Source organism: Psammomys obesus, unplaced genomic scaffold (assembly GCF_907164565.1).
Source record: "Psammomys obesus unplaced genomic scaffold, mPsaObe1.curated_primary_1811, whole genome shotgun sequence".
Lineage (NCBI taxonomy): Eukaryota > Metazoa > Chordata > Mammalia > Rodentia > Muridae > Psammomys > Psammomys obesus.
In genome coordinates this window covers 26494-49164 of record NW_026590511.1, presented here as the reverse complement: position 1 = coordinate 49164, position 22671 = coordinate 26494, and the positions used below count along the sequence as shown (strand labels likewise).

General features: G+C 42.2%; 1 protein-coding gene across 1 annotated transcript; it reads left to right on the top strand.

Annotated features, from left to right (window-relative positions):
- The first annotated feature begins 977 nt into the window (after nucleotides 1-977).
- On the top strand, nucleotides 978-20594 carry LOC129677187 (zinc finger protein 883-like). The gene is made up of 6 exons (XM_055607858.1): nucleotides 978-1097; nucleotides 4272-4398; nucleotides 5868-5960; nucleotides 9649-9741; nucleotides 15672-15766; nucleotides 16350-20594. Exons 1-6 carry the CDS (start codon nucleotides 1077-1079, stop codon nucleotides 17928-17930), a joined length of 2010 nt encoding a protein of 669 aa, XP_055463833.1. The 5' UTR covers nucleotides 978-1076; the 3' UTR covers nucleotides 17931-20594.
- Nucleotides 20595-22671: the final 2077 nt, after the last annotated feature.

Here is a 22671-nt window from a genome sequence, read left to right as displayed (position 1 = left end):
GATGGACGTGTTCCAGGGTCCTGGATGAATTCGTTGTGCCTGATATCCACGCACAGCTTTGCCCACCAGCACACATCTCATTTTCAGGTGTCAAGAACTGCTTTGCCCAGCTAACATCTAATTCTGGACATACTCCTTGCATGGCACCATTTCTGCAAAGCAAAATGCGTTCTCAAAGGACAGCACATCTCTCTGAATGTCAGTTGCTTTCCTCTAAGATTTTTTCAACAACAGTTCTGAATTTATTTGCTCATAAATAGCACACAAAAACAAAGGGAATGGAAATAATTTGCATGCATGCGGGGGCTCATTATACACGTTTACATTTTTTTTCTCCTATAAAAAGAAATACGTTATGCCATTGTTAATACAGTCAATCTTACCTGTTTAGATTTAAAACACTGACGCTTCGCAGAATACATGGGAGTCCGAGGGGGAAGGTGGGAGGAGAATACAGAACAGGGAATAATGAGAACAAAGCGTTAATGACACCCTTCAGAAGAAGTCACGACGCATACCAAGCCAAACGATTAACGAATTTTAAAATTCTGCCTATCATGTTGCATGTTACAGGACTATTTCATACTTTAAAGCTTAGAGCTGGGAAAACATAGTTTAAAACTGTCACGGTGTGATTTCTATAAGAGAAATCCATGTATTTCAGCCGTGAATCCTTCCGCTCTAAGCCCAGTGCAGTCGTTCAGCACCGGGTTCTGTTCTCTCTCGAGGCTGGGGGTTGGGGGAGCCCTGTCTGGCAACACCTGCGAGCAAGAACTTGCTTTTTATGTGTTATTTTTTCTTGTTGCTCGATTGACGCACGAATTGGTGCCGTCCGCTGTCACTCACAGCCAAGCCCGAAGTTCTGTTCCTTCGGATGCACCAGTCCGAGAATCAGCCAATGAGACGCAGAGACCGCGCACGGAGGGCGGGCCTGCGCCGCTCCGCTGTGGCCTTTGTCTGTCCCCGGCCATCTTAGATCGGTGGCCTCGTCCGGTCAGCGGTCGGGAGGACCGGAGACAGCGCTGGCCTCTGCCTCCCGTGACAGCCGCTGCGGGGAGGCCCGCGGAGGGCGCGGGATGTCGGCGCAGCCCGCCATGGTGAGTGCGAGCGCCCTGCGGCTCGGGAGCCGCGTTCGCATCCCCCGCCGCGTCTCCCGCAGGTCCTTGGGGGCTGGGCCGGGGGCCGGGGAGGACGGTCTGCCGGGGTCTGCAGACTGCTCGCTAGAACCCGGGAGAGAGGTGCACCAAATCTCCTCCCCCGAGGATTCCTTCCAGGGAAGAGTCGAGTCCGGGGAGTCTGCGGTCCCGTGTCTGTGAGGGTCGCCGCCCAGCTCGGCGACCACCCACTCAGTGCAAAGCTTCGGCCGCAGTTGCCCAAGAGAACTTCCTGAGTAGTGCGAAAGGAGCATTGATTAAAGCAGAGGGAGATTTAAGCCCTTGCTTCTAGACTAAGATGCCCTTCAGGCTTCACAGTGCATTTGGGTGTCATCTGTGGCTTTTCTCAGTGAAGGTTTCCTGCCACTTGATTGCCGCTGAGCATTGAAGTTTTAAGCGCTTAAGGCAGATTTTAAGAGCTAAGTAAAATTTGAAAACCGAGGGAAATGGTGAATGAGTTGGTTTACTTATTTCCCTTGCGTGTAGAAAACACTGGTCTCACCTCGAAAGGATTAGAGGGTTTATTCTGAGACAACTGTGAGTCACCCTGTCCAGAAGCGTGTGTTTAAGGTTGCCCTAAATGACATGTTCCAACGTGGACGTGGTTACATGAGCTTTTATGGCGCAGAAGACAGAAAGTTCTAAATCAAGGCACATCAGGTCAGGTAGGTTACAGCCATGTGGTGGGAGCTGTTACACATGGGTATGATCTGAGGACGGTCATAGCTCTTGGCTAGTGGTCTGCTCCGTGGACCCATCCCCAAGTTTTAAGTTGAAAGCTGATGTTAGAACATACAGAGAAGATGAATACTAAATGGCTATTAAGGGTACTGATGATTCACGAAGTTTTAATTCGCCAAGAAACCTTGTAAAGTCCGCAGAACACATTTGGAATTTTTTTCCCTCCTGGGAAAGGACTTGAGAGAGACTTGAGCTTTTACTCCTTAAGACTTCTGACTGGGGAGATGGCCCAGTGGGGAAAGGCACATGCCATCAAGCCTGACGGTGTGAATTGCATCCCTGGAACTCGCACAGTGAATGGAAAGATCGGCTTCTCGCAAGTTGGCATCCACTTACATGTTGGGGGACAAGGGCGGCAAAGTAGGAAAAGCCTTCGTTTTAATGATTAAGCCAGCATGCATCTATAAGAGCAGACAACCTTCGTAAAAACCCTACAGTTTCTAACGTGCTAATGTCAAATCAGAAAACAAGGTATTTCTGTTGGAGTGCCACGGTAGGATGGCAGGAGCAATGCACAGTTCCTGTGTGAGCAGAAGGGAGTTGGCAGTGAAGGTGCCAAACGCAGCACGCGCGCGTGTGGCCGGAAATGCTCGGGTGCATTATGTATCTGATCTTGGATTGATTTTAGGTCATTGGGAATTAGGATTGCCCGTCAATTCCCGGCTCTTGTGTTCAGTGACGTTATGAGGACCAGGATGTGGTCTGAGTTTCCTGGGAAGTGGACCCCCTGCTCTTGCTCCATCCAGACCTGTGCACACCACTGTTCTGCCCCGCCAGCCTCGGCATCTGCCTTCTCACTGGCTCGGCTGTCCCTCACAGGTCACCTTTGTGGGGTTGAGTTTGTGTATGCTTTTCTCTTACTCTGACACGAACCTTGTATCCGTAAGTATTCTATGTGGACCGACAGGTTTTTCTGAAGTGTCTCTTTACTGCAGAGACTGAAAGTTTTTTGGGCTTGGCAGCCAAGCTAATAGTCTACTTTGAGAAAATTGCAGACACTGCTATCCTGCCGTGTACTCAAAGAGCCTGTTTAAGTTTAATGTGCCTTTAAGACACCGGAAGAGGTTAAAGAGAGGGAACAGGATGGGAGCCCACCATAGATGTACTCTGAATGACTCTACCCACCAGGAGATTGAGGCAGATGCTGAGACTCACAGCCAACCTTTGGGCAGAGTGCAGGGAATCTCATGGCAAAGTAGGGGCGGGGATAGAAGAAGCCAGAGGAGCTGCACAGGATGACCAGCCTGTGCCAACAAATCTGAGGCAGGGAAGGGAGGCTGCGGAGACTGATGCACCAACCAAGGACTAGGTATGGACTACACCTAGGTCCCCTGCTCAGATGTAGCCCATGGTAGCTCAGTCTCTATGTGGGTGCCCTAGTAAGGGGAGCAGGAGCTGTTGCTGACATGGACTCTGTTGTCTGCTCCTCGATCACTTCCCCGTGGCATGGCAGCCCTGCCAGTTCCCAGAGGAAGAGGATGCAGGCAGTCCTGATGAAACTTGATGGGCTGTGGATGGTTGGTAGGGGATGAAGGCTTTCCCTTTCTGAGGACTGGGGGAAGGGGAGGGAGTACTGGGAGGAGACTAGAGAGAGGACTATGATTGGGATGAGTAAAGTGAATAAATTAAAAAAATAAATTTAAAGTAAAAAAAGAGAGAGAACTGGTAAAAGAGAGTGTAACTGGTCTTACTATGCCTTGGATTTCCCAGGCAGCCTTTACAACCTAAACTAAATGCGTAGCTTCAGTCTTAAGTTATGAATCTTCCATGCCCCTTGCCTAGAGTAATGTAAGTGTGTGTTGTGTTGATCATCTTCTGCAATGACCCAAGAGGTTGAAAGTAACCTCATACGCAAATATTCACCAAAATAACATTGAAGTAACATGTGGATATGGTTTGATAACATCTGTCTGTGGCTCTATTGACTATTACGGGTCAGTTGGGAGCAGTAAAGTAACTTCTTTCCTATAAAACTCTGTTTAACTTCTCTGTAAAGAGCCTTTATTCCTTCCATGATCTCTGTGCGTTCACTGAGCACACAGGCAAGCCCTTTGCCAGGGACAGAAGGGCACACAGGACAGGAAACGGAGAGGTCACATTTGGGCTCTTTCTTGGTCATTTTAATACAAGAATCTGTATTTCCATTCCTTGATGTGTTTTTGATACACTGTAGATTTTGTTTCCATTACAATTCCTTGGAGAATTCTTTAAAGTAGAATCCACAGGAATCCGCAGCGATGGTATTCATACCACCACGATAAAGAGTGCACTCCAAGCTGCAGCTTGCCGTAAGACCCTGGGAAGTCACTCCTGCGCAGAGAAGACATAAACACCAGTCTTTCTTCCCTTTCTTGAAAGGAAGCGTTGTCATTCCAGGAGCTGGTGTCCTTTGAGGACGTTGCCGTGTACTTCACCTGTCAGGAGTGGCAGGACCTGGACATTGCTCAGAAGTTGCTGTACAAGGATGTGATGCTGGAGAACTACAGCAGCTTGGTGTCCTTGGGTGAGTGTAACTCCCCGGAAGGCTCCGCAGCGGTTGTTTTCTGTTGATAGATGTAGGAACTTTCAACCTTCATTTTATAGTGTAACTTTTAGCAGATGCATGATAATGACACACATTTTTGGGATATGGTGTGGCTTTGCCATACACTTACACAACATGTGATGACTGGATGATATTAATTCATCACTCAGGTATGTTCTACCTACTTGTAATGAGAAAATTTAAAATCACTCAGCTATTTTGAAATGTTTAGTTAGTTGTTTTCCACCACATATTTACTTTCATATTAGAGAACCATAAGTTACTCATTCCTACCTGCATCTATCCCAGTGAATATGATACATCCTCTTCTTCCAATCCCCATCCTTCATCGACACTCCAATAATCACTCTTTATTCCCCATTACACGTTTGAAACTACCTGTAGCTTTTGGGTGTAACCAGAACACATAGCATTTTTCTTTTTCTGACGTAGCTTACTTACGTGTTGTGGCTTTCTTAGGGAGGGGCAGAAGATCTGTTTACTCTAGATACAGGGGGCACCAGTGACCAAAGAAATACCCTATCATTTTCAGCTTTGTGAAGAAACGAATTTAGCGGTGTTAAAGAACACAACTGGGGCCAGGAGGTGCAAACCTTTAATTCAAGCAGAAGGCAGAGGCAGGCAGATCTCTGTGAGTGCAAGGCCAGCCTGGTCTACAGAGTGAGTTCCAGGACAGTAAAGGCCCCACAGAGAAACCCTGTCTCAAAAAACAAACAAACAAAAAACAAAAAAATGAAGGAAGGAAGGAAGCAAAGGAAGGAAGCAAGGAAGGAAAGAAAAGGACACAGGCAGATAGATTATCTAAGGCTTCTGGTCATGCAGGTGTGAGGACCTGAGTTTGTTCTTTACACCCATGTAGATTGGCTATTTTTGTTGCTGCTGTTATGAAATACCCGGGCCAAACAACTTAAGGGAGTGAGTATTTTGACCCACAGTTCCAGGGTCCAGCCCATTAGGGCATGAAGTCGGGTGCCTGAGGCAGCTGGCGACATTGTCTGCTTACTGAGGACAGCCGCCCTGTCCAGTGACTGATGAATGCTCTGCTGAGCTAGCTTCCTCACCCTGGGACCCACATAGCTTTCTTTCCCTCCACGCACAGCTCCCCAGCCTGTGTTCTCCCCCGACTAATTTTATTTCTAGCTGTTTCTTTTTTAGTGACTTCTTACTCTGTTTTCAATTTATTCTTAAGTGTCATGCATCGTATTTTCATTGTGTTTGCTTTCTTATTCTCTTCTGTTTACATACTCAACGTTATTTAGAGTTATGTAACATATAGTTGAATGCCGCATAAAGGTAATATTCAAGTCTTTGAAGGAGGTGATTGTACGGTTTCTGATTTGCCCACTGTGGACACTTCCTCCCATGGAAGAGCATCAGAGAACCTGACTGCATATCACCAGAAACTGTACATGATTTCTCGCTTACAGGCTGCTGCACGATCAAGCCTGAGTTGATCCTCATGCTGGAACGTGAATTTGGTCCATGGAGGGCAGCAGATACCTCAATATGGAGCCTTCCAGGTCAGTCAGTGCATAATGGGTAAAGGAAAAGGTTTTCAGATACTGATCATGGTGAGCTGGTTTTGCCAAGTTTTATCTGGAAAGTCTTGAATGTGGTTGGCTTCGTGCATCAGACCGAGCCTGAAGACATTTCTCCACTTCAACTCATCTCCTCGTTTTGTTGCTCAAGTATATTTTGTAGAGATTTAGTCTCTTATTTGAGGTCAAGTTCAGCTAACAGATGTAATGACAACATACATGATTTTATGTTACTGGTTTTCCTGACATGTTTTTTTTTTTCGTGTCTTAGCATGTTCCTAGGCAGTTGAAAAGAAATACCTATTTGCCCTGTATTACTAACACATGACCAAAAGGAACTTCTAAAAGAAAATGTTTAATTGCGTTTGTGGTTTCGGAGGGGTAGATACATGATGGGGGGGGAAGGGAACAAAGGCATGACAGCAGGGACACTGAGCACGCCCATCTAAACGACAAGTAGGTGGCAGAGAGGCACACTGGAAATGTCAGTAGTCTTCTGAACCTCAGAGTCTGCCCCAGTGACACAGCTCTTCCAACAAGGCCAGATCTTCTAATCCTTTCCAAACCGTTGAACCAAATTTAGGCCAAACACTCAGACATGAGCCTATGTAGGCCGTTCTCATTCACCCAGATGTGCAAAGAAAGGTTTACCTCACTATCCCAAAGAAAGATCCCACTGATTCCATCTGAGACATAAGTGAGCTTTTTAATGTTGCGTATAACACAAAGATAGCTTCAAGACAGTCGTTTCACCCCAAATCTCAACTCTAGTTAGTTCTTGCTTCTGTATGTCACGTAAAGCTGGGCAGACAGAATCCTCATTGACATCCCAGTTAACTGCTGCATTGGGAAATTCACAGAGGCTATGGTTGCCTACACAAACATTTTCAAAAGGTAAGTTGGTTGGCATTCTAACATGGAGGGTTGTGGGTGGGGGACGGTACCTGAGCCCCTACTTAGAGCTAAGGAATTTTTGACAGTTATGGCTGTTGAGGAAATGCAGTCATTTTTCTTCAGGGGTGTGGTTTCTGATAGGCTGACCATGCTGTAGTGGACAGCCCTACAGATACCCGTTACAGGCAGTGGGCTAATGAGGGGGTGACGGGCATGGTGAAGTTAGGGGTGAGGAGCTGGATTTAGAGAAGAGGTGAAGTGGCAATGAATATGGTCAAAAGCGTTGTATACATGTATGAAATTCTCAAAGAATTAATACAAATATATTTTTTTTAAAAAAGAAATTTCATTTGAGGGACTTACCTAAGCTTTATGAGAGGATGTAAAAGCCAGATTACTGTTACTATAGATCTAGATATCTGTGATGTATTTTCTTTACCTCATTGCCATGACTGAAGGCCATGGTGTCCTGCAGGCCACCACAGCTGTTTTGTTTTTGAGATGGGTGGTGCACGTTTCAAACACAGGATATAGCTATCCTACTCTTAACATAACGCCCTTCACTCCTGCCCATGTCCCTAGAAGTGACAATATTTGTTGTTTTAATAGAGGAATAGTCAAGTGTTTGTGTGCCACCTTTGCTTTGTCTATTTCTGTGTTGACGGACACCTACGGTTATTCTGCCTTGACTTTTAAATAACTGCTGCAGTATACAGGAGAGCAACTTTCTTGGCATCAGACTGATTTTATTTCCTTTTACCTCTGCATGACCATCAGTGGGACCATGACATGATGTGTTAGTTCTGCACGTGGCTTTTTGAGCAGTATCGTATTTCATATTAGCCTATGAGACTTTTCAGCATTTATTTTGTATCATAGATAAGAACCTTTGTAACTGCAGTACAGGGATGAACTTCCCTGTGATTTTGATTGGTGTCTCTCTCATGGTTGGGGTAATACATATTTCTTCATTCATCTATGAGCTCGTTGTATTGGAAGTTGGAAAAGTGTCTCATTTAAGTTGTTTACCCAGATTTCATTGGGTCACTTGCTTTTCTTCTCTTTAGGTGTTTTGAGGTTTTCACATTTTCTGAAACTCTTGTTGGGTAGTTTGCCAATATTTTCTCATTCTTAAGGCTGAGTCTTCATCCTGTTGATTGCTTGCTTTTTTTTTTTTTTTTTTTTGTCAATTTTTAATTTTATTAAATTCTTTTTTTTTTTTTTTTTTTTTTTTTTTTTTTTTTTGTTGCCTATGTTTTTGGCATATTTAAACATGTTCTGTCTGCATTGTCCCAAATGTCTCTGCATGTTCTGGGAGCTTCACGGTTTCCATATAGTGAATATTCTGTCACTGAGAGATTCACACGTGATCACCATAATCATTTTATGTGCGCTTCTACCTTTCTATTTTTGTTGAGAATTTTTTAAACCCACATTCATCAAAAAATATTGGTTGTGTAGTTTGTTGTGTCTATGTCTGGTTTAATAATCATTTTAATACTGGTATATAAAGTGGCAAGGAAGAGCTTGAGAACTAGGCCATTGCTTTGTGTGTGTGTGTATGTGTGTTTTCTACTCTATTATTTGAGAATTTTATACCTGTATACAATGTATTTTGATCATGTCAACATTTAGGTCCTCCCAGACCTCCTTCTGTATCCCCTTCTCAACTTAATGTCCTCTCTTCATAACCCAGCAAGTCCAGTGAATGCCATGCTTATGTGAATAGGTGTAAAGGCCATCTAGAAACCCAACCAGGGGCTATTTCACTGAAGAACACTGGCTTTCCTCCCTCAGCAGGCTTCAGGTGCCAAAGGCCCTTAGCTACAAGTGGGGTTTTATGAGTCCCTCCCCGTTTATGCTGGAACTTCAGCTCCTTTGATCTTGTGCAAGTCCTGTGTAAGTAGTGCCAGCTGCTGTGGCTTCAGGAGCCACTCAGCGCCTCCAGTAGATGCCTGCGTACAGGGTCATCTACTGGGCCACAGCAGTGTTTCAGCAGTTTCGTCTCTAAAGAAAAGAAAAAGGGCTCTTTTTCTGCCAGCAGGCATTACCTGCCGGTCACCACTCAGTTAGGGATGGGTGTGACCGCCTCCCCTCTCCATGGTGGGGTTGTGTTTGGCTTGATCTTGGACCACTCCTATGCAGGCTGTCACAGACTCTGTGAGTTCATTTGTTTGGTTTCTTAATCACACAGAATTCGTAAGGCAGTGCTTATGAATCGAAGTATTCGTTATTTTTTCCAAATTATATATTTTTTATTTGAATGAGTATTTGCTTGCATGTGTATGTGTGTACTGGGCCTGTTCCTGCCACCCTCTCCCCCAGTTTTCTCATGTGCCTGTGTTAGTTTTAAATAGCCAGAATTGTTTTTCCTCTTTCTACCTGTTCCATTTTCTATGAAGTCTTTTTGCATTTTACTTTCTTTATTAGTTGAGCTGGGTCCCCTGCAAATTTTCTGGCTGGTGTTTGTTTCTTTGTTTTTTTTTTTTTCGTTGTTGCTTTTATGACCTCATTTTATCCAGTTGCCTTAAATATGCGTGGTTTTCCAATTTCTTTGTGTTAGTTTTATTTTTCTGTTTACTTAAGTTTAAGAGCAGTCATTATTTTATGCAGTCATTCAGCTTAATGTGATTTGAAAGTAATATTCCATTCACTAATGAATATGAATGTAAATCTTGTCTGTAAAGAGTTTCCAAACCACCCGTCTTTGCGGAGTCTTTCATCATTGGGCCTGGCTTGGCACATTTGGATAAACGACCTCATTTCCCTTTTACAGGGTACTGCATGACCAGACCAGAGTTGAACATGAAATTGCAGCATGGATTTGAGCCATGGAGTACGTCAGAAGCCTCAGTCTGGAGCCTCCCAGGTCAGTTAGCGTATGCTGGCCTAGGAGGGCAGAGCAGGACTCACAGATATTGGTTATGCTGACTGGTCAGTTTGCACCAACTCTCACCAAACCTAGGTCAACAGACAGCTGGCCTCATGGATCACACATACTTTATACCAAACAATCTCCCATGCCTTCCTATATTAGAGAACTAATACCAACCCTCCAAGTTATTTAACAAAATAGAAACTGAAGGGATATTTCCACATTCCTTTCACAAAGCCACTATTACATTGATACCAAAAGACCCAACAAAAAAAGAAAGTCATAAACTAATAAAGATAGATGCAAAAATTCTCAATAAAATACTTTACAAGCCAAATTCAAGAATACATCAAAAAGATTATCCAGCACGATCAGGTCAGCTTCACCCCAGAGATGCAGTAAATGTAATCCATACAGAGAGACTAAAGGGCAGCAAACACATAGTTATTTCATTAGATGCAGGAAAGGCCTTTGATAAAATGTCAAATCCACTCATGGTAAGAGCCTAGGGACACAAAGGATTCACCACAGCATAGTAAAGGAAATTTATAGCAAGTCTGTACTGGCTAGCATCAACCGAAGTGGAGATAAACACAAAACATTTCTCCTGAAATCAGGAACAGGAAACAGGAACAGGTTCACTCTGTCTACGCCTGTTCAGTAGAGTACTTGAAGTCTTAGCGAGAGCAATATGGCAACTGAAGGAGATCAAGGGGTTCAAATAGGAAGGAAATTAAATAGCTTTATTTACAGATGATATGATCTTACCCATCACGCCATATTTGTTTTTTTTATAGATATTTTCCAATACATATATAAGTCTTTTAAGACTTTTGTTGGTAGCTACTTTACCTAAACACTTACTTGTTTTTCTTTTTTTTAAATCATAGTGGGTTTTGTTTGTTGTGTAGGTTTTGTTGTCACGCTGTTTTACCATTTTCACTTTGATTACGCTATAGACAGTAGATGGAGGAACCAATAACAAAACAAACACTTTCTTTAAAGGATTTCCATTCAGTGAGAGAAAACTGAAAGGTGTTTTTGGGCCTGACCTGGCACATTTGGATAAACAATCTCATTTCCCTTTTACAGGGTCCTGCATGAGCAGACCAGAGTCATGCATTTCTGCTGACTTAAGAACTGCAAAGAAAGTTTACCTGATAGATAGGAAGAAACAGGTTATTGTTTGTGTTGTTTCTAATCTTAGAGAAAATACTAAAGTGACCTAAATTTTAAGGAATTATTCATTACCTTTAGTTGACCTTTGAGGTGACAATTTTTTCTGTTTTAGGGGAGGGGTAAAAGGGGGTGTTGAGACAGGGCTTCATGTAGTCCTAGCTGTCCTGGACTCACTCTGTAGACTAGGTTGACCTCGAACTCACAGAGATCCATCTGCCTCTGTCTCTCAAGTGCGCCACTGTGCCCTGCTGACAATTTTCTGTTATTGAAAATAGATTTTTTTTCCTCACGTAATGTATCCTGATTACTGTCACCCCTCCCTCTGCTCCTTTCAGTTTCTTAATCTCCTCCCCTTCCATCCAGATCTACTCCCTTTCTGCCTCTTACATGAAAACAAACAGGCTTCTAAGGAATAATTAAAATAAAATAAGATAAAACAAAAACTAACACATTGGAGTTGGACAAGACAAAGAAACAGAAGAAAAAGATCCCAGGAGAAGCCGCAGAATCAGAGACCCACTCAATCACACACTTAGGAATCCCATGAAACAGTAAAGTAGAAGCCATAATACATACACGGACCTGCTGCAGACCGTGCAGGCCCTGTGCATTCTACTGCAGCCTCTGTGAGTTCATGCGACATTGGATCTTGTTGATTTAGAGGGCCTTGTCTTAGTGTCCTGTGTTCCCTCTGTGTTTCCACCGACTCCTCTTTGCGGTGCCCTGAGTTCTGAGTAGAGGGATTTGATAAAGACATCCCATTTAGAACTGTGTGTTCAAGATCTCTCGTTTCTCTGCATAACATCATGCAGTAGGTCTCTGTATTTATTCCCATCTGCTGCAGGAGGAAGCTTCCCTGAAGATGGCTGAGCAAGGGACTGATCTATGAGTATAGCAGAATGCCAGGAGAAGTCATTTTATTGACACCCTCCTTTTTTATTTATTTATTTTTTGTATTATAAAGAAGAGTTTTCCCTTTGGTATCTTGACTACCTAGTCTCTGGCTCTTGGCCACGCGAGCAGTGTCTGGGATGTGTTCTGTCTCGTAGAGTGGGACTTAAGTCAAAGCAGACGTTGATTGGTTGGTCACTTCCACAGGTTGTATAGTACCGTTGCACCAGCATGTACCCAGACAAGATAGCATTGTAGATCAGAGGATTCGTGGCTGGCTTGAAGTTTACTTCTCTTTTGGTACAGAAAAGACTCCAGAACATAGCGATGAAGGCTGAATAGGTACCAATTTAACCTCTCCATGTTCAACCAGCTGTACACTGTTGTCTTCATAAGTTTTTGTAATGTTTTAATTTTCTTTCAGTTCTAGAAAAATCTTTGATTTCTGTATTGACCCATTTTTAATTAAGTAGTGAGTTGTTCAGTTTCCATGAGTTTGCAAACTTTCTGTGTGTCTCTGTTGTTGTTCATATCCATGGTGGTCAGATAGGGTACAAGGTGTTATTTCAACTTTCTCTTATCTGTTGAGACTTGCTTTGTGTCTGAGTTATTTGGTCAACTTGGTAGAGCGTTTCATGAGGCCCTAAGAAGAGGGCGTGTATGTGTCGGTATGTGGCTTAAGCGGCGGTAGTGTTTCTTTTATGGACTTGGGCATCCTTGTGTTTGGTGTATAGTTGTTAAGAACTGAAATGCTGCTCTCTCAGTGCATTTCCTTGGATGCCTGTGTAGTATTCTTTCCTATCTCTTCTTATTAGTTTTGTTTTGAAGTTTATTAAACGGCCACCCTAGATTGTTTCTTAGGTCCATTTACTTGGAATATCTTTTTCTAATCCTTTTACCTTGAGGTGATGTCTATCATTGATGTTAAGGTGTGCTTTTTGGATATGGCAGATAAATGGATCCTCTTTTTAAATACAGAATTTTTATTAGTGAATTGAGATCATTGATGTTGAAAGTTATCAATGAGCAGTGATTGTGGATTCCTGTTGCTTTATTATTGTTGTTGCTGCTGCTGGTGGTGTTTGTGTGTGCACAAGCATGTGTGTGTGTGTGTGTTTTCCTTTTTTTGACTTGGCTGGTTTGGGACTATTTATTCTCTGTGTTTTCTTTTGTGTAGTTTGTCTCTTCAGGATGGGGTTTTCCTACTAGCACCTTCTGCAGGGCTGAATTTATGGATAGATAATTGCTTAAATTTGGTTTTATCATGGAATGTCTTATTTTTTTCATCTATGGTAATTGAAAGTTTTGCTGGGTATAGTAGTCTGGGTTGGCATCTGTGCTCTCTTAGAGTCCTCAGCACATCTGTCCAGTCCTTTATGGCTTTTAGAGGCTCCATGGAGAAGTCAGGTGTAATTCTAATACTTCTGCCTGTATATGTCACTCCATTGCCCCCTCGTAGCTTTTAATATTCTTTCTTTGTTCCGTATATTTACGGTTTTGACTGTTATTAGGTGCTGAGGGGACTCCTTTTCTGGTCCATTTCGTGTTCTGTCTGCTTCTTTACTTTGATCATCATCTCCTTTCTTAGGTTAGGCAAATGCCTTTTATGATTTTGTTGAAAATATTTTCTGTGCCTTTCCCCTGTGATTCCTCTCCTTCCTCTCTTCCTATTATTCTTATATTTGGTCTTTTCATAATGTCCCTAAATTTCCTGCATGTTTTGTGCTAGAAGGTTTTTTTTTGTTGTTGTTGCTTTGTTTTGTTTATATTTAACACTTTGTTTGACTATTGTATCCATTCCTTCTGTCATGTTCGGTGCCTGAAACTCTCTCTTCTATCTTTTGTACTCTGTTGGTGAGTCTTGACTGTGACCCTGAGGTTCCTGTAAAAGAGCCTACGTTTTTAATGTCCAAATTTCCCTTGGCTTTGATTTCCTTTATTGATTCTATTTCTACTTTCAAATTTTAAATTGTTTTAATTATCTCCCTTCACTTCTTTTGTATGTGTTTGTTTCCATGGATTTTAAAAATGGATTTGTAAATATACTTTTCAAGGCCCTCTTTTATAGCCACAAACTCTATTTTAGGGTCTTTTTCTTGTTCTTCAGCTATGTTGGAACACTCAGGGCCTCCCTGAGGAGGCTTGCTGGCCTGTAGTGGAGACATATTATCCTGGCAGTTCTTGATTACATGTTTACCCTGTCCTATAGGCATCTGGTATTGGGAAGATTGTAATTCTAGTTGCTGATATCTGGTCTTGTCTTTGTTGGGCAGGTGATTTGTTCCTTGGTTTCTATTTCCCTTTCTGGGTCATAGGAGAGTGTGGTGGCTGTGTGTTGCCTGGTTGGAAATTCTGCCGGGATCCTGAGAGTTGTGTCCTTCTGGGTTTTAGGAACTTGGAGCTGACACTTAGGAATGGGGATGGGTTTGGAAGGGGCTGAGGGGTCCACAGGAGGGAAGGAAGCAGGGTGTCCCACTAGGATCTGCTTAGTCCACTTGAACCAAGGCAGATATTACGACGAGGCCACAGCAGAAGGTCTGCTGTAGAGCTAGGGATGAGCCTGGGGGGTTGGACTTGGAGAAATGGGGATGGAGTGAACATCTGAGTTTAGCTTACTTCCTACTTCCTCTCCTTGTCTATGGCCTGTGGGTTCCCAGGGAGTGCACGCTGCCCTTTGGGGCGGGGCTAAAGCAGTGAGTTGGGAGAAGGAGATTAAGAAAAGATATGTGTGATGTGCTGGAGATGGGATCTGCTGCAGAGCTGGAGATAAAAATGGAGGCTTGGATTTGGAGGATTTGAGGGAGAGGTTTAGATCTGCAGTTAGGCTGTCTGCGCCTCTGGCCAGAGATGACAGCTTTCAAGAATTGGTCACAAACCATTGACCATCCTAGATCTCAGCCACTACGTAGCACCGAGGTTGAGCTGACAATTAAGAAAAGAATTAAACTTAACTTTGGTCCTAAGTAGCCCAATAGTCGTGGACACAGATAAAATTCTTCTTTGACAATTTGTTTACTTTCCTTCTCTTGACATTTTTACTATATTGTTAGTGATTTTACTCTAGGAAAAAAAAATAGTATATTTGAATTAGTCTCCAAGCGGTTTTATGCAAGCAAAAAAATAAATCATTGTTTTATGTAGCCCATGTAAATCTAGACAATCAAAGAGATGTGTAAAACTTAAGCTAGATTAAATGAAGAATTTGAAAAAAGCTGTTTTCATTTTATTTTTAGGCAGAAAATTTTCATAAGTGAATATTTGGCTGTGTCTCAGGACAAAGTAAGTTAATTGAATGACACATGCATAGTAATTCTTTTCCTAGTCTTTATTCTTGCTTATAAGAGAGAATTCTACTATGCTTGCATCCTTAAAGAAGCGAATACAGACAACCATTAATTCACATGCAAAAGAAGTTCAGTGTAGAATAGCACTACAAGTCCAGAAAATATATTAAAGAAATGGAACAAAGGACAAATGACAGGTGAAAATTGATGTAGAAATCGACAGCTGAGAAGTAAGTGGGTATTTTACCTTACTCACGTGAACCAGCACAGCAAAGGCTCAAAGACAACTGAGTAAGCCCGGAAATGTCTGTTGTTGCGTCAACTAATTGAAGACTAATATATATATATATATATATATATATATATATATATATATATATATATATATATATATATATGTAAATATGTATATGTGTATGTATACATATATATATACTTATTACAAGTGAATATTTTAAAACTTATGCCTTAAAGATACAAAAACACTATGTACATATTTGAATTGCCTAAAAATTCTTATATGATTCATAGTCATTGTTTTTTGTTTGTTTGTTTTTAATATCATTTTAGATGTCCATAATGTAAGTGGCCTGGGAAATGAAGAGCCACACTTGTGGCAAGTTGAAGTGTCTAGTGGCATTACATCATATGAACAGATGGTCGAAGTAGGTAACATTTTATATATGCTGTACCACATATCAAGTCTAAACATTAAGGAGTACTCTACTTAATCAAGAACTTAATCCATGACAGACTATACCAACTCTCCACAATGAGCCTGATAACATGCAGGCTGGAAAAGAACCTGATAATTTTAATCTAACTGGTACTGGGAGTCATCTTAGACTCCATTGTTAGAACCAAACTTTGCAGTACATTCTTACTATTTGGGGTCATTGACACCCTTCCATTAAAAGCTAATTTTATTGATACATAACAAGTTTCATATAGGGGAGACCCCTAATTAAAGTTTTGTGAATGTGGGAATCTTTGGATGATGTAGCATTTATTGTCCAAGGCATGGCTTAGGTAAGAAAGGGAAGTTTTGAGTCTAATATATATGGGATAATATTTGGAAGCAAGACTAACCTCAGTAAAGAATATGAAATACACAAAGAGCAGTACTCCAAGTACAGTGATTGTGAGAAAATTTTCATTAAGAAATAAGGCCTCAGAAATATTAGGAAGCAGATATTGGTGAATAGTCTCATGGGTTATAAGGAATGTAACAAACTCTTCTGTCTCAAGGCAGAACTACAGATTCAAGAGAAAATTCAACGAGGGTCAGAAACGTATGAATATAAAGAATGTGTGGAAACATTTTATCCGAATTCACAGCACCCCGGCAATCAGACATCTCAATCATACGAGAACCCCTATGGATGGGAGGAATGTAGAAAAGCTTTCTATTACCAGTCTACCCTTACTCAACATCAGAGATTTCATATAGGTCAGAAACTCTATGAGTCTCCACAATGCTGGGAAATTTTCCCCTGGAAGTCCCAACTCAGTGTGCGTGAGACGTTTCATGCAGGTGAGAGACGCTATGAGTGTGAGGAATGCGGGAAGTCTTTTCATCGGAAGGCAAACCTTATTCGACATCAGAGGAGAACACATAGCAGAGAGAAGCCCTATGAATGTATAGAATGTGGGAAAACTTTCTACTGTAAGTCAGACGTCACCCGACATCAGAGAAGAACTCATAGCATAGAGAAACCCTACAAATGTGTAGAATGTAGTAAGACTTTCTTCTGTAAGTCATACCTCATTCGGCATCAGAGTAGAACTCACAGTAGAGAGAAGCCCTATGAGTGTGGAGAATGTACTAAAACGTTTTACTGTAAGTCAGATCTTACCCGACATCAAACAACGCATAGTGGGGAAAAGCCTTTTGAATGTAACGAATGCTCGAAAACATTCTTCTATAAATCAGACCTCGCTAATCACCAGAAAACTCATACAGATGATAATCCCTATGAATGTAAAGAATGTAGGAAAACTTTCTGCTCCAAGTCAAGCCTCAATCAACATCATAGGATTCATACTGGTGAGAAGCCCTTTGAATGTAATGTATGTAAGAAAAGTTTCAATTCTAAGTCAAACCTCACTGAGCATCAGAAAAGAACTCATACCAGGGAGAAGCCCTATGAATGTAGCGAATGTTGGAAATCCTTCTACTGCAGGTCAGAGCTTATTAATCATCAGAGGACTCATACAGTGGAGAGATTCTATGAATGTAAAGAGTGCAGGAAAAATTTCTACTGTAAGTCAAACCTCAATCAACATCAAAGAACTCATACCGGAGAGAAACCGTTTGAATGTAAAGACTGCCACAAAGCTTTTTATTGTAAGTCAAATCTCAATCAACATCAAAGAACTCATACAGGTGAAAAACCTTTTGCATGTAAAGACTGTAGTAAAGCTTTCTATTGTAAGTCAAGCCTTGTAAAACATCAAAAAATTCATTCAGGTGAGAAGCCATATGAATGTGAAGAATGTAGGAAAACTTTCTTCCAAAAGTCAGACCTCACTCGGCATCAGAGAACACATACAGGTGAAAAACCCTATGAGTGTAAAGACTGTAGCAAAACTTTCTATTGTAAATCAAACCTCAATCAACATCGGAGGACTCACACACATGAAAAACCTTATGAATGTAAAGAATGTCGGGAAAGATTCTATTCTAAGTCAGAGCTCACTGAGCATCAAAGAACTCATACAGAGGAGAAACCCTATATGATATTCAATACTGATTGTCAGCTTGACAAGATGTGGAGTCACGTGGGAGACGGGCCTGTAGGAATGCCTGTGAAAGATTATCTAGATTAAGTTAGCCTCAGATGTCTGTGATTGATGTTCCTTATTTGGTTAATTGAAGGGGGAAGACCCACCATAAAGATGGTGGCACCGTTCCCGGGGCTGGGGTTATGTGCTACTCGAATAGGGGTGGCACCATTTTGTAGACTGGGGTTCTGGACTACATGAAAAGGAGAAAGGTAGGCTAAGCATGAGCATTTGTTGTTTTCTGCTCCTGTCTGGATGTCACTTGATGAAATGCCTCAAACTCCTGCCACAATGAGTTCTCTACCACTTAAGATTGTAGTGCATGGGCCAAGTACTGTGAGCCACAGTAAAACGTAACTACTAATACACAAAATTGGTTCTGAGAGATGAGGCTATTGCTGATAATCTTGACTGTAGGATTCTTAGGCCATTGGCAATTGTTTTCATGAGGAATGTAGAAAATTTTTAGAACTTTGGGGTAATAAAACTTTTGAATGCTATGCTACAAAGCTTAGTGGGCCATTGTGATGGGAGTTTATAAGACCATGAGGCAGAGAGAAGTACAGACTGAGGCCTGACTCAGAAGGCTGCGGAGGGCAGCCAGCACTGTTCTCGAACTAGGCTAGAGAACACTTGTATGATTCTGTACCAGGAATCTGGCTTTATTCTATCTGTGATCTGAGAGCTGAGCAAATGTTAATTTAAAGGAAATGTACTGATTTGAGTGAAGAAAATTCACAAATAGGAGTGCATTTAGGCTGTGACACGGCTCCTGGTAACTGCACTTACAAAAGTTTACAATGAAAAAGGTTCACAGGGCAGAAGATAAATACAAACGTGATTAAAACTTATAGTTTATCCAGGATTAACGCTAAAGCAAGGCACCAGCTGCAGACAAGGCATTTATGGAAAGCAAAGCTACATTTTAAAAGAGTAACACAGTGTTCTGTCCCCAGAACAATAAGAAATGTGCCAGGAGTGCCCGGGTGCACCCCTCAGAGGCTTCAGCTTGTGAAATTGCAGACTTACTTGAAAGGAAAGAACTTGGACTGAGAAATCAGCTGAAGGGCTTCCCTGCTTCTTGCAGATAACTCCCTAGGGAAGTGATTCTGTAAACAACACTATAGGTGAGGTGATATCTGTGGTCCAAGAAGATGTGTTACAGTTCTAACTAGCAACAGCTTTGGAAGCTTTGTGTACGTGACTGCATCTTTTCATGGTGATGAAAGATGCAATATTGATGGGGTCAGGTAGACTTGCTCCAATGTTTCAGAGAGCAGCTGAGGCTAGGCATTGTATGCCAGGACTGGAGTCTCTACAGGAGGCTCCGAGTGCCCACTGCATGGCATGTGAAGGTGAACTGTAAGTTGCCATGGAGACTCAGTATATAAGTGATGCCAGGACCACACCCACAAAGGAAAGCTACAGGCGTGGAGTGGGGACAGCCTAAGTGTGGTTGTATGTGCCACAGGCAGCAGAGACAGAAGGATGGGGTGACCCCAGCACTTTGGATTCCAGATGGTTCTATCACAAGTCTCAAATGCTCTGGACATGGAGCAAGAGTTTTTGTTTTCTCTGCTGGATTTCAGCTCCAGTTTTCTCCTTTGGAAATGGAAATGTTTACTCTATGCTTTTATGTATTGGGACCATGTAACTTGCTTTTTGATATTACGGGACCTCACAGTTGAAAGAGTGTTTCAGATGAAACTTGGGCTGTAGGTGTTAAGACAGTGTTGAAACTGTTGAAGAGTAGGAATTTTGCTATTGGACCCAACACACTTCACATTATGAAATGGCCATCAGCTTATGGGTACAAGAGAGGGAAGGTAGTGGCTCAACAGTGATAACAGGCTGACAAGGAAAGCAGCTGTGGCTGTAATATTGTAAGACAGTAATATTGCCAGGTTGACAGGATCTGGAATCACCTGGTAGATGGACATCTGGGAATATCTGGGAGAGATTTTCTTAAGTTAGCTGGGACGGGAAGACTTACTTTAAGTGTTTGCAGCACTGTTCCATGGGCGGGGGTCTAGACTACATGCAAAGGAGAAAGATGGCTAGAAGGAGCGTTCACTATTTTGTTTCTTGAGTGTGGGTGCCGCTGGACCAGCCGCCTCAAGCCCCTGCCTGTAACTGGAATTTGCTCCTTTGTAGGTTTTTTTTTCTTCTACTCTTCTCCACCCTTTTTGTTCCATCCCCTCAACTCCCTAACACTAGATAAGAAAGAAAAACATTACAGAGAGGAAAGGGGTCATTGTTATTGTTGGACTACTGTCTTCTGATTAGGGGTGGAGAGCTTGGGGCAAGTTTGATCTTCACTGTCAGGATATCTAATTTCTTTTTGTGTCTTCTTTGTTCCTGACTACTTAACAAACCAAAACCAACCAGCCAACCACCTGCCAGGGCTCTAGCGTTTATCTTTTGAAAAGTTCCCAGGATTCCAAATGTCACACCTTCACAGAATGGCAAATGCAGCTGGCAAAACCACATCCTTGCTAGAGCAAGGGGCAAATCATAGTTAGCTGCTGTTAAGCAGTACCATATCCCCGCACCTGGGATTAAAATGAAAACATATTCTTGTAATGTTGCTTTTTTTTTTTTTTTTTTTTTTTTAAGAAACCAAAATTCTCACTACACCTGGCACTGTAACTTTCCTGTTCAGATGTATTCTACCTTTGAACTGTGAGCCAAAATAAACCCTTTTTTAAATTTGTTGTGTCAGGATATTTTATAAAAGCCACAAGAAAAGTTAAGTAGCACACCAAATCAATGTTTAAACATGTAGAAATGGGGTTGGAGAGTTGGCTCAGCCATTAAGAGCATTGACTGTTCTTCCAGAGGACTTCATTTGGATTCCCAGCTTCTTCAGTATGGCTCAGGACAGTCTGTAAATCTAGTTCCAAAGGCCTTCATGGGCAGTGCTCTCATGCAGTGCCCATAGATATATGTGGGCAAAACACTTTCACAAATAAGATAAATATTATTTTAAAGCATTTAGAAAAACTTTCTCATGCAAGTCAAAGCACACTTAACATCCCAAAATTCCCACACATGAGAAATCATTTTGGAGTAAGGAACGTGGTAACCATTCTATCAACAGAGGATTGATGGACGAGAAACAAGAACCCTTACTATAGGAACCCAGTCTTTACTTGACATCAGAGAACATGTGCCAACGGGAAACTGGAACATACGGGGGCACAGTGTGCCTAGGAGATATCAACCCCATTGCCGCAGAAGGACTGTTTGCCCTGGAGGCTTTAATCTCACCACCTGGTGAACACAGCATGACTAGAACACAGCTAGTGCCATTCGTACTTGGGAATTTTCATCCCTACCTGTCAGTTTGCTAAGCTTAGAACACATGATTGGATCTATTTTTTGTCACCAAGGTGAGGGCTGCCCATCTTGGAGACTCAAGCTTGTTCATTGCCCGTGTGACAGCTCTATGCCCAGGAGGCTTCAGCCCCAGTGAACACATTGAACCTGGAGACTTCAACCCACCTCAGTACCCAGGTGAGGGCTGTATCCGACAATCTCCAGCCTCACATTATCGCCGCAAGCACAGTATACCCAAGAGTTTTGTCTTACCCTGTTCCTCTTGTGAGGGTTATATGTGTAGGAGCCTCCAGCCTAGGCAAGCAAAGCTTGGTGGGCTCCATCCTACCAACTGTGTCAGCATACACAACACATCCAAGAAGCTCTATTCATTTTATCTTGGTGACCAAAGCATTCTTGAGTGATTTCTGCCCCACTTATCAACTCAGGAAGCACAGGATGGCTGGGAGACTCTAGTCCTGTCTAGTTTGTATGTTTTACCTGAAATCCTCCAAACCCATCCATCATACAGGTGAGGACTATATGCCCAGCAGATTTCAGACCCATCTTTCACGTCTGAACACAGTTCACACCTGGGGGACTACAACTTAGCCTGTGACCCTGAGAAGCTTGGGGTAGCTAGGAGGATCTATTCTTTGGCTCATTTTCTAGGCAGAGGCTTTATGTCTAGGAAGCCCCAGCCCTTCCCAGAAGCGTTAGCTTTACTCCTGAATAGCATAGCATACCCTGGAGTGTCCAGACCAACCCATCCTGGTGAAGATTGAGTGGCCAGCAGTCTCTGGCTTCACTAGTCATTGGTAAACACATCATGAACATGATGCGTGGGTCTTGTCACCTCCATGAAAACAACAGAATACCTGTGGACAGAGTAACTCTAAATAAGGGACAGTTGACGTGAAGAAAAAATTCAACCAATGATCTATCCAGATGTGCAAATCCCAATGTAAAAGCACAATTTCTATCAAAAGGCAAACCCCTAATTACGAATTTTGCAGTAATGATATTCAATGAATGTAAATAATTAAAAACTATCTTTAATTATACTCAAGTAACTCAAAGAAATAGTTTTGGAAAAATATACTCCCAAGAGAAATCTTAACCGATTGAAATAAGATTGACCCACTCTATGTAAAAAGGAATTTAATAAAGAGGTAGAAATATTGGATAAACACTAACTGAAATACTGAAAATTAAAATTATATAGTCTTCCTCACTACTAAAATACATCACAGTGAGGACAGTCTGTCTCAGCATAAAGACAAAATAGATAAAGTAAAGATAACTGAGTGACTCCAAGGAAGCAGTTGCGTATACCACAGGACTGATGCACGCATTAACTCACAGAGCTGTGACGGCACAATACCTACTTGCACAGGTCCAAGCCAGATGGGGTCCCAGCACTGACAAGGGTAACTGGGCACAGTATCCCACCCTTAACCAAGAAGCT

What these genes read in the sequence shown, in the direction of transcription:
- LOC129677187 (XM_055607858.1), top strand. Translation starts at nt 1,077, where the DNA reads ATGTCGGCGCAGCCCGCCATG. An exon ending in CAGCAGCTTGGTGTCCTTGG is followed by an intron (nt 4,399 to 5,867) that starts GTGAGTGTAACT and finishes TCTCGCTTACAG; the next exon opens with GCTGCTGCACGATCAAGCCT. An exon ending in CTCAGTCTGGAGCCTCCCAG is followed by an intron (nt 9,742 to 15,671) that starts GTCAGTTAGCGT and finishes ATATCATTTTAG; the next exon opens with ATGTCCATAATGTAAGTGGC.